At 42.9% G+C, this 12224-nt stretch overlaps 1 protein-coding gene across 1 annotated transcript; it reads left to right on the top strand.

Annotated features, from left to right (window-relative positions):
* Positions 1 to 377: 377 nt before the first annotated feature.
* Positions 378 to 8015, top strand: LOC120666879 (ubiquitin-like-specific protease 1D). Its single transcript, XM_039946867.1, has 14 exons — positions 378 to 763; positions 972 to 1026; positions 1245 to 1321; positions 1403 to 1593; positions 1862 to 1907; positions 2491 to 2567; positions 2655 to 2684; positions 2764 to 2859; positions 3219 to 3321; positions 4619 to 4701; positions 5845 to 5967; positions 6106 to 6217; positions 6379 to 6486; positions 6627 to 8015. The coding sequence occupies exons 1-14, from the start codon at positions 449 to 451 to the stop codon at positions 7581 to 7583; spliced, it is 2373 nt and encodes a 790-aa protein (XP_039802801.1). The 5' UTR covers positions 378 to 448; the 3' UTR covers positions 7584 to 8015.
* Positions 8016 to 12224: the final 4209 nt, after the last annotated feature.

Here is a 12224-nt window from a genome sequence, read left to right on the forward strand (position 1 = left end):
AAATAAAAATAAAATAGAAAGAAAAAAGAAAAATAGAACCCAAAAGAAATAGATAAAAAAAAGAAAAACAGTAATAAAAAGATGCACCTCAGCTTTTGGGGTAGCAAACACCATGTGTGTTAATCACGCGGCCAGCGGCCACATGCTGCTGCAGCTAATAGGTCGCTAGTTGCATATTGCCTAGCTCACGTATGTAATCACGATAGACAGCCTAACTATTATATCAGAACTATAATTTCTATGTTGGGCAGATTCCCTCCACTGAGTCTACTTTACTCCTTCAAACAATAGATATAAAATTTGTAGCACGAGCGATGCAGGCTTTCCGTCCGGTTTCCCTCGCACAAACCCCCCAAAAGGCAAAACAAAACCCCCCAAATCCTTCCATCTCCCCCCATTCCCATCTCTCTCCCCTCCCCCGATCGCAGGCCGATCGGCGGCGGCGGCGATGGCGCCCGGGCGCACCCGGATCGAGATCAACTGGCGGGAGGTTTTCAGCAGCACCTCCCCCGACCGCGATGCCAGCTTCTGCGTCGCGTCTCCCTCCTCGGCGCCGCAAAACTCCCTGGCGGCGGCGGCGAGGGGGCCGCGGGGCGCCGCGAGGGCGTCGTCGGACGACGAGAAGCGGCGCGGGACCCCCTACCCCACCCGGAGGTTCGGGGGCCTGCGCGGGGAGCTCGACCAGAGGCGCGGCGAGCGCGGCCCCGGCGCGGTTGCGGACGACGGGGTGCCCCGCCGGTTGACGCGCGCGGCCGCGAAGAAGGTACGTGTGCCCGCCCGCTCATGTGTTTTCGTGCGTGGTTGAATCGAGCTCGAGTGATCAATTAGATTACGAATCGATTGGCTTTGCGGTGGTTTTGTGGGAGTTTATTGCGCATTCTATTCCTCAGGTGTGCGCGTGGGTTTCGGTCCCCCCTTTTGAGCTGCATTGTTCCATTATTCAGAGAAACTTCGCTCGCTTGGTTTTGCAGGCTGCTGCTCGGGGACCGGATGCTCGTTTCGGTGCTACCGACGTGTTCGAATTCGGTAAGTTCTGCTAACTTGCTGCCATTATCGTTTTTAAGCCGGCACACCTACCAGTGGCAACAGATGGATTGGGGGACTATTCGATCATGTGATGAGTTATGGAATTTACCGTGCTGGCTTATTCGTGTGGACCATTGATCGTGATGAAATGTTCGTTGAGTCTGTCACAGTTGTTCACTGATCCAAACTGTAACGGATTTGTGTCGTTTTGTTTGTAGGTCAGGAGGATGAGAAGGGGGAAAATGCGGGCCGCAAATACTCTCCCCTTTCTAGAGGGAAAAAGAATTATGGCATGGTACGGTACTTTTTTTTTTGGCCTTGCTGATCCATAGGCATCTCTTGGAGACTTGGACTAATGAAGGAGTTGTGAGTGCAGCTTCCTATTACTGAACGCAAACGCCAAAGGCATGTTGGACCAAGGACTATACCAGTGGATAAGATGTACTCAACCCAACCATTTTCAAAATCTAGGAACCAGCGGAGGGTTCATTCCATTGATCCAGAGGAGTCCGATCATGGAAAATCTCAGCAGAGTGGAAGTTTCAGTTTCAGTAGGTTTCACAAGAGGTAGGCATCCATTTAGGTTACTTTTGGTACTAAATTCCAATAATTTTATCTGTGCATTTTGTACAACCCTTTGGATATTTGTTATTATGGGAATATGCCATTATATGGAAATTTGTATACTTTTAAAGATATTCTCTGCCTCAATTATATTGCCCAAAGCATTTGCATATTATGCACATATGGTCATATATATTGGCATGTAGCTGTACCATTATTACTTTTATAGCATGTTACCTATCAACAGTTCATTTTCAATTCTTCTATACAGGAGGAAGGAACAGCTTCAGGATTCATCCTCTGTTTATTCTCAAAAGGTTGGTATGCTGATGTTTAATCTATACCAAGAAGAGTACATTGTTAATTAATCATCCGTGCTTTCCTGTTACTTGAATGTTAAAATTACACGATCTTCATTTTGGATTAACTGCTAAATGTGCAAACTATATTTGTCGCATTCCAGTTAATCCTATTGCATGCAATGCGTAATGAACATATTGTGTTTGATTCCAATGGTCACAAGAACAGTAGAAAACATAGTGAATGTTGCTGTTTACTGTCAAGTATATTTCTTTTCACTATTGATGGCTTTTTTTGCATGAACTATTGCCCACTAGAAAATAAACTCTCTTTGTTTTGACATGAGGATACAAAGTTTTGTATTTCGCAGTAGATCTTGTCTTCAGGAAGCTTTGGGTGGTTATTACTCCCTTTAGTAGACACTGCTATACTTTACAGCAATAATTTTTCCATGGTATTCTTTGTCCATAAGTTTGGTTACCATTTGTCGCATTGGCAGGTGCGAGGCCATTTGTAGGACACTATGCCATACTTTCTCATAGCACTTTGATCCCCACTTTTCCATTTTGACCTTACTTTTATCAACGAATTTCCTATAAGGTTCAAGATGTGGTTCTATTGGATGATGAAGATATGCAAACTGAGGGAGGAGTAAACTATGAGATTTCTGACATACGGTAATGTTATCTCTAGTTTTATATTCATCGCGGTACTGTTATCTGAGCTTTTGGTTTATGTTTCAAATGAGCCAATTGTATTTTCAGGAATGAACCAAAGATCTACTACCCATCAAGGTGAATATTTGCATTCTTTCTGAAGAATGTACATGGTTGTGTTTCCTTTTACCTTCTGTTGACTTTATTATGTGAACAGAGATGATCCACAAGCCGTGGAGCTCACCAGCTCAGATATTGCCTGTCTTAACCCTGGAGCATTTTTGTCATCACCAGTGATAAACTACTACATCCAGTAAGAATATCTCTATTTTTCAGCTGCAACTTTGTATTATCCTACTCTACAAAAATTACATTTTTTTAATCTTCTTGAGTGCATCCCTTATTTTTCAAACAAACAGGATGTAATCAATTCAAGGTTTGCTAAGGTAATATTTAGGTGTTATATTTTCTTTTTTAATGCTGCTTCACATTGTAATGTCTTGAATATCATCAAACTATTTATGGTGGGATATTAACTGAAGAATTGGTTAAAAGTAATATTATGTGAACTCTGAAATATGCTATTTGCGGAGAGGTATTGAAACTGAATAAAGGATTTCTGAGTTCTGATTATGCTGCATGTTGTCTTGTTTCGATGATGATGCTGTGCAGGAACATCAAAAGGACCAGATTGAACCGTGAAGATTGCAGAGACAAATTCTACATATTTAACACGTATTTTTATGGAAAGCTTGAAGAAGCATTGCATCCGCGGGTACGATCTTTTGTGTCATGCCGTCATACTTCTTTTACTAAATGACTTGCAATTATGTCTTTGTGCAAAAATGGGATAATTATACTCTTCTGGGTACGTGGTACATGAGTGCCTTGTAATAGAAGTTTTTGTTCTTCGTTTTTTTCCCTCGGATTGGCAGCAGATGTTCGCTGTTTTATTAAGAAGGAATGAAACACTAGTACAAAAGACAGCAAAGAAGGAAAAATTGAACACACAAACGCACCCCAACTCAAATTGTTAAATGTACACAGCCATGTCCAAGAGGAAAAGCCACCCAAACGAACATATTTATAGGATAAGGGAACTCAAGGCAGAAGCTTCTGCCGAACAACACAGCGAACATTCTTAAAGAACATCGCGGACCACAGCCAAGGTACTTGGATTCCGATTCTCAAACGCACACATTGCGATGCTTCCAGAGAAGCCGGACAACCAAAATGGCCAGAAAGTTAAAACCTTTCCGCCAGGGTTCATCCATTGATTGTACCGCAATACGGCACCATTCTTGAAAGGAGATAGGATCAGTGCCTTGCAAATAGAGGTTTTTTTCTTGATATGAGATAGACCCTTTTTTCTTGGGTAGAATTGCAATTAAATAAAAGTGCATACCCATTTTTCAAAAGCTCCATAGGGAAGGAAATTTCTAGACAGCAGTAGCCTTGCTTATTCTGTAAGGAAGCTGGTTCGAACCCAGGACCTCCAAGCTGCAAGTAGAAAGACTTTACCACTGCGCCAGGCCTGGCTTTCTTGAGCGATGAATTAAAAAAAAAATCTTGACCAGGGGGAGAGACATCTACCTGATTTTTATCTTAAGAAGCTTGTGCCGTGACTCCAACACAGGCTGGTTCAGCGAACCGCTTCTCTGGCGTGTTCATCTGATCAGTTGCACCGTGAGAGTGTTGGCTTGAGCGAGGAATTACAATGAACAATTTTTTTCCCCTTTGGTGAGGAGTTAACATTTGTTTCTTGTTCCCCTGCGATCATGACTGCTTAAGGGTTGGCCAGTTGCGAACATATTTGAGTTTTGTTTCAACTGCATTTCAATACTTATTTCATTTCGAACGTTCGCCCATCAGTCCTTTACAAAATTTCATCCTCCTTTTTTCTAATGACAAAATTCAATTCTGAATAAAACATCCGTCCAAGTTTTTTTCTTCAATCATTTATTTTGTCTTGGCATTATCTTCTGTGCTACTTGTTTGTTCATCATGTTTTTTATTATCTTCAGATGATATTTTAGATTAGAAAATTTATGCTTCCTTGGATTTTTTTATAGGGTGACTTCTCAAAGTTGAGAAGATGGTGGAAAGGTGTCAATATATTTCATAGAGCATACGTCATCTTGCCGATCCATGGGACGTAAGTTGTTGCTGAAATAAGACATTTACATTATGAAGCCAAATTACTATTACTAGCCAATATGCCCGTGTGTTGCCACGGTCGAAGGGCCTGTACGGATCAGTTTTTTTTTTTTGAGAAAGATACGGATCAGATTTTTTTATGTGGTTTTTTCTTCAACATAGAGTTTATTGTATTTTCACGTTCTCATTGTATTCTAGTCCATTTAGGTTACGTTATATAGTAGTATAGTTGTTCGATTCTCGTTATATACGCTTTGGGTCCACTTGTCAGTGATACGTGTTGGACCAAACGAAAATTTCTGGTGGAAACGTTGCTAGTTTTAGTAACTAGCAAATATGCCCGTGCGTTGCTACGGTCGAAAGGCCCGCACAAGTCGTAGCTGATTTTTTTTCCTATGATGGGTTTTCTTAAATAAAAAATATTGTTGTGTTTTCACATTCTCACTATATTCAAGTCCATTTAGGTTACAATATAATGTTGTTATTTGGTTCTCATTATATACACTTTGGGTCCGCCTGTCGGTGATACATGTTGGACTAAACCAAAAATTTTTGGTGGAAACATTATGTGCTTTAGAAATAGGTATAGATTTAGATCCATGCAGTATAATGATTAGTTTTTTTAGCAAGTTTCATGGTTCATCTGGATCTGCCTAGGGTCATGCATTGATTCAAATATGGCTCCTGTGATTCCTAATATTCTTTGGAAGCATTGCAACGATTACGTCTTCAACAATGCTACTCTGAATGCATCTTTGATCGTGTGGATAGTAGAGGAGGGAGTTTTATGGTGCAGCCGGAGCCTGGGGCCTTGTTTTCTCCTTCTCGCTTGGGATGTTGTTTTTTAGCATGGCATTCCTGCTCTCGATTTCCTAGGGTGTGTTGTGTGTATGTCGTGTGTGTTGTACATTTGGTACTCATTCTTCTTAACGAAATGTGTGTTGTACATTTGGTGGTGTTTCTTCTTAATGAAATGACACCTATCCTGCTTCGCTCGAGAAAAAGTACCTAATATTCTACTTCTTGATGTATTGTCCTTTTTAGAATATGCTGAATGCATTTGAAATCTATAATCATGTCTTTCATGCTGTAGTTTGTATATGTAGTATATTAAAAGTTACCTCTTTGCTTGTATATTCAGGGCTCACTGGAGCTTGGTAATCATTTGCATGCCTGCAAAAGAGAGTGTTTCAGGACCAATCATACTTCATCTGGACTCCCTTGGGATGCATAGCAGTACTAAGATCTTGAACACAGTTGAGAGGCAAGTAACAATCTCAGCTATAGTCATCTAGTTGTTTTTACTCCTGCTATTCAGAAACAAGAAATTCTAAAATGTGGCAAACTTGCTTGCTACTGCATTTTAGTGCAAGTGGTTGACCATCTTGCTTCTGTATTACAGATACTTTGAAGAAGAATGGCGGCACTTAAAGAAGAATCCTTCTCCTGAGACATCAGTTTCGGAGATAATATGGGAGGATCTTCCAAGTTATATACACAAGGAAAAAGTTCAGGTACATAATTTGAACAAATATTGCAAAGTAACGCTATAAGGTGCTTCCAGTTGCTCTTGGTATATTGGTTTCCAGATGTTTGTTTTAGATAATTGTCCAGATTGTTGCTATTTTGTACAATTTACGCACCAATCAATCTAACATGATTTTAACAACTACAGGTTCCACAACAGAATAATGCATACGACTGTGGCATCTTCATGCTTTATTACATTGAACAGTTTATAAGAGAGGCACCAGAAAGGTTCACGATAGATAACCTTGGCATGGTTATTGCTTCCTACTCTTTTCTATACTTATTCAGTTCTTGCGATGCTTTTTCTGTTGAGCTCTGTAAGACTGTTTGAGATAGTTTAATACTGAATTTGTGTTTGCTACACAGTATACTGAACTTGTGTTTGTTACACAGTTTGATTGCAGTTGGTTCAAACCTGAAGATGCTTCTGGGCTAAGGCTGAGAATAAGAGAGCTACTGCAAGAAGCATTTGAAAGTGCCAGGCTGGATGATGCTATGTCAGAAGCAGCCGCATCTGATGGCTCTTATATTGGTGACAGCATAAAGGGTGGAGAATTGGAAGCAGATGCACCTTCTGACAGTTCAGAAATGGTCTTAGAGTTTGGAAACACTGGCAAGAGAAATGAAGGCATCAAGGTTGCAGCCTCAGGAGAGTCAGGCAACTCTGGTAAGTGTAATGAAGGCATCAAGGTAGCCGAATCAGAAGAAGCAAGTGGAGAGTCTGGAAATGCTGGGAGAAGTATTGAAGGATATGAAGGATATGTTGCAGAATCAGAGGAAGAAAGTGGGGAGTCTGGAGAGGCTGGTAAGAGTGATGAAGGCATCAATGTTGCAGAACCAGAAGAAGCAAGTGGAGAGTCTGGAGATGCTGGTAGGATTATTGAATTTATCAATGTTGCAGAATCAGATAATGCAAGCGAGGAGTTTGGATATGCTGGTAAGACTAAGAAAGGCATCAAGGTTGCAGCATCTTATGGAGCAAGTGTGGAGTGTGTATCCACTGATAAGAGTATGGTGTCTGTATCAGACAAAGCACCGGCTAGCAACAGCAAATGTGTTGAAAATACTGCAGGCTGTGCTCTATCAGAAGCAGCTTCATTTTCTGATAGCGTGAAAGATGAAGAAGGTACCATGAAAGCAGATTTGGGCAGCTCAAAAACTGAGAAAGAAGGATTGATTGCAATTGTATCGCCAGAAAGGCCGAGGAACGAGGGGGGCATTCCTAGGACACCCATTCCAGATGTAGTTTGTGACAGCTGCAACAGTGACACTGAACCCACGATGAAGATTTTAAGAATTTTCAGAAAAAGTCCCCAAAAAGTTTCCGGCCGGTTAAAATGGGATAGCTGACCCGAGGGGCCAAGCGCGGTACTTTTGTTGCTTTCCCAGGAAGGTGGCAAACAATGCCAGATGTCAGCAAGGCTACTTTGACGTGGCTGGTACCTGTTGGCCAGATGATGTTACCTGTTGCTGTGTGCCCACCCGGTATCCGAGAGGTAAACCGAAGACTTGGCATGCAGTGTGCGGGTCAGACACATGACCATCTTATATTCTTTTGCTCTCGGGTCCTTGCTCCTGGTAGCAGCTTTTGTGTAGGAAGGCCATGGGCATGGGCGCGAGACATGTAAAGTGTACAGGGTTAAAGTAGTTAACCATATAGGGAGTATCCAGGATGGAAGTTATGTTTGTTACACCTTCGGACACCTGCAAGTGGTGCATGCATTCCGTTCTGAGATAAGCTATTGAAAATTGAAATTGTAGCAAGGTTCAGGTTCTGTGTGATTGATGTATGTCCATGGCGTATTTCTTTTGTTCCTTTGAGCAAACCAGCATGTGCGTCGTCGGTGCCCAACAAATTCCCCGCTCTCGCTTTGATAACATTTCTTTTGACCTGGGTGGAGCCTTCATGTGCGAAGCTGCTGTGACAGTGCAATGGCATTGGTGGATGCCATGACCAGATGCTGATTGGAAGGTTCATGAAGTGGTATGGTTGGCAGATTAGCATCTTCGCGTTGCTTGGTAACCCTACCATCTCGATGGATTGATGTTTGGCTGTTTTAACTCGACTTCACTCGAGTCCTCTTTTGATGTTACATGGACAGTCGGAATGATGTTTCAACCAACTTGGCAGCAATTAGCTAGTGGGCGATTCAGAGGAGATGGACGGAAGCGATCCAACGCTGCAAGCAACGCCACGAGGGGATGTAGCTCAACGTCGCTGAATTTGTGGTAGAACAAAGCACAAAAGTGTTTGCTGCACTCTTGTTCCTTCCCCCTAAATTCTCATGGTACTCAATGCTCGTCAATTGACAGACTTCCAGTTTCACTTTACTGTCTCAAAACGAGCAGATTTAGAGCTGGTTTGATTGGATGTTAAGATATTGGTATGCCAAAATATAGGTATGTCAATATTTTACTAAAATCTTGACAAGTTTAAAATAACACTTGGTTAAGTGGATCGTTTTTTAACCTTCAACTAAATAAGTGCTAAAATTTACCCATAGCATGATAACAGTTTGGAGACGAACCAATCGCACCCTTAGCATCTTTCTCCCTTTCAAGGAAAAAAGAAAACCATTCTTTCCTGGTTGCGCTGTGTGTGCCTCCCAGCTTTAGCTTTTGCTCTCCCGGGCGCCGTGCACGTCTCTTTCTCCCTCGACGCGTCCCATGTCGTGGAGATCGGCGAAGGCGGAGCCCACGTCGCTGCCAGCCGGTTTGGCGGTTGCTGTTGCAGCTGCAGCCACAGGCCCACAGCCACACGATAAGGACAAGGGAGACGCCACCGGAAGGCGAGGGCAAACCTGGCCTAGCTCCCGGATCTTAGCTCCATCTTCCTCACTGCTAGAAAATCTCTAATTAGTACCGGTCGGAAACCTCCGGTTTGTACCGGTTTCCCGACCGGTACCGCTCCTCCGGTACTAAGTGCACGCGCACTTAGTACCGGTCAGCTGGCCCGGTACTAAACGGCCTGTTTAGTACCGGTTGGTAACACCAACAGGTACTAAACTGCTGGCCACGCCAGCAGCTAGGCCGAGCAGTTTAGTATCGGTTGGTAATACCAACCGGTACTAAACGATTTTTTTTTATGTTTTATATTTGTTCTCTTTTCCTTTCAATTTCAATTAATTAGTATTAGTAGTCGTACTCGCAGCGGTTTGTGTATTCGTACTCGTACTCGTATCTAGAATTTGTATTTGTATATGGAGCAAAGCAAATAAAAAAATTATACACATACATGGATAAAAGAAATGTTAGAAATTATATACATACATGGATAAAAGACAATAATATTTACAAGTATGAATTCTCATAAGTTTTTTCCGACAAATTCTTCAATAATTCTAATCATCTGCATCGTCATCAGCACCAGCATCCTTCTTGCGGCGTTTGTTGAGTTTATCAGCTCGAGCCACACTTATCATTGGATCGGAATGAAATTCACCTTTTGGATTTATCACCTCATCCAACAGGAATCCACAGAGTGCTTCTTGAATTGCCCTAATTCTTTCCGGTTCGATGAGGTTCTCTTTCATTCTCCAAATCTGTCAACAACAAATAAACACCAATAGTTTAATTTAGTACCTGCATGGAATTAGATACAAGAAATTGTTACTAATGTTATATGTACTTTGAAGTTTTCTTGTGTCACCCTCTTGGTATCTCTGTAAAAAAAGTGCATGTGCTCACATACGTATATATCTACCAAATTTTTACAAATATCTACAAATTTACTATAATTTGAAAAAATATCTATAATTTCCACTATTTACTTCATTTGTATAAATATCTACAAATGTTCGAGAAATTTACTATAATTTTTTACATGAAAAATATTGTAACCATTCGTACTATTTTCTATAAATTTTTACTAATGTTCACAAATTTTCACAAATGTTTGATGCAATTCTTCATTTTCTATAAATGTTCACAAATTTGTTCAAAAGTTCACAAATTTCGTTGATTTTAACAAATGTTCACAAAGTTCATAAATATCTATAGACATTCCATCGATTTGAACAAATTTCTAACGATTTCATCAATTTTCTGCAAATTTCTAACAATTAAATAGCTTTACTGACGTCAGCACGTACTCGTGCTGACGTCAGCCCCAGTTCTCACAAATGGCGACGGCGGCAGTAGCAGCGGCGGCGTTCGAGGCGGCGGCGCCCGAGATTCCGGATCCCCCGGACGACGGCGCGGATCGAGCGGCGGACGACATAGAGGATCGTCGGAGGGCGCGCGGTGGACGGCGCGGAGGAGGGTGGCGCGTTCGAGGCGGCGTACGTCGGCGCGCGCGCGGATCGTGCGGAGGCCGGCGCGGAGGTGGCGCTGCGGATGGCCCGAGGCAGCGCAGGAGCCGGAGGCGGAGGGGGCCGGGAGCCGCGCGGCGGCGAACGGCAGCGTGCGCGAGCAAGGAGGCGCCGGCGGCCGGCGTGGAGATCGGGGGCGCCCGCTTCCGAGGAGGAGAGGGCCCGGCGTCGTGGTGGAGGAGGCAGAGGCGCGACGGGCGTCGGCGCGGAGACGGAGGCGCGGCGCGGCGGTGGGGCGGAGGCGGAGTGGCGACCGGCGGCAGCAGCGGCGGCGAAATCGATCTGGGCGGAGGCGAGAATTGAAGGTGAGGGGGAACGGCCGGGGCTGTGTTATATATATAGGGGCGCCACTTTAGTACCGGGCCAAGGCATCGCCTGATACTAAACTGGCGCCAGCGCAGATTAGTACCGGGCGTAGCCACGGCCCGGTACTAAATGTCCACATTAAGTACTGGTCAAGGGTATCGACCGGCACTAACCTGCCCTATCTGGCGGGAAAATTTTCACGTAGCATTGAGTCTAAATTTTTTATATCTGTTTCAATTGTGTGTTTCTGTGCAAACTATTATATAAATGCATAAAAAATAAAATATAAGTTATTTCATACACCATATATTACATCAATCACTTGGTTACATGAACATGAAAGTATAACATAATGATTACACATCATTGTTTAATGGAACATTGACAACATTTCTTTTTACGAATGTCCCTTGATCATGATCGAGGCGTAAGTAAGGAGCGTCCTCTTTGGACAACAGGATGCTAGGGTCAACATCGATAGAGAATGGAGGACGGTCGTAAAACTGATCAAAGTCTTCTGACTTGTTCGAAATGTCTTCAACTCCAACGATTTTTCTTTTTCCTAGAAGAACTATGTGGCGTTTTGGCTCGTCGTCGGACTTGCCTTGATTTTTCTTAGGTTTGCTTGCCATGTCCTTCACATAGAAAACCTTCGTCACATCCTTGGCGAGGACGAATGATTCGTCTTTATATCCAATCTTTTTGAAGTCCACTATTGTCATTCCATACCGGTCTATCGTTACACCGCCACCTGCTCGGTTCATCCATTGGCATCGAAACAAAGGAATCTTCAAGGGGCCATAGTCAAACTCCCATATTTCCTCTATGACACCAAAGTAGCTGTCTTTATTTCCATCATGGCCTATTGCATCAATACGCACACCACTATTTTGGTTCGTGCTCTTTTCATCTTGGCCTCTTGTGTAAAATGTATATCCATTGATCTCGTATCCTTGGTATTGCATGATTGTGGCCGATGGTCCCCTAGCAAGCCATTATAGTTGTACATCAATCGTGCTGTCACCTATGAGTTTTCTTCTCAGCCAAACCGCAAAGCTATCTATGTGATGACGTGTAATCCATGCCTCAGACTTCCCTATGTTTTCATATCGGACAATATTGATGTGCTCATCCATATATGGGGCCACGAGGGATGAATTCTGTAGAACAGTGAAATTTGCTTTGCGGATTTCATTTTCAGAGATGTGCATATTAGATTTCTTACCTAATGTGCCCTTTCCTTCCAATCGCCCATCATAGCGTGACATGGGGACCCCAATCGGACTAAGTTCATCAATGAAATCAACACAAAACTCAATGACCTCCTCTGTTCCATAGCCCTTGGCGATACATCCTTCTGGCCGAGAACGATTCC

The sequence above is a fragment of the Panicum virgatum genome, chromosome 3N (genome assembly GCF_016808335.1).
Source record: "Panicum virgatum strain AP13 chromosome 3N, P.virgatum_v5, whole genome shotgun sequence".
Taxonomy (NCBI): domain Eukaryota; kingdom Viridiplantae; phylum Streptophyta; class Magnoliopsida; order Poales; family Poaceae; genus Panicum; species Panicum virgatum.

Excerpts from the sequence above, each read along its gene's own strand:
- LOC120666879 (XM_039946867.1), top strand. The coding sequence starts at position 449 with ATGGCGCCCGGGCGCACCCGGATCGAGATCAACTGGCGGGAGGTTTTC. Across the intron at positions 1,027-1,244 it reads TACCGACGTGTTCGAATTCG|GTCAGGAGGATGAGAAGGGG; the intron begins GTAAGTTCTGCT and ends TTTTGTTTGTAG. Across the intron at positions 1,908-2,490 it reads CCTCTGTTTATTCTCAAAAG|GTTCAAGATGTGGTTCTATT; the intron begins GTTGGTATGCTG and ends ATTTCCTATAAG.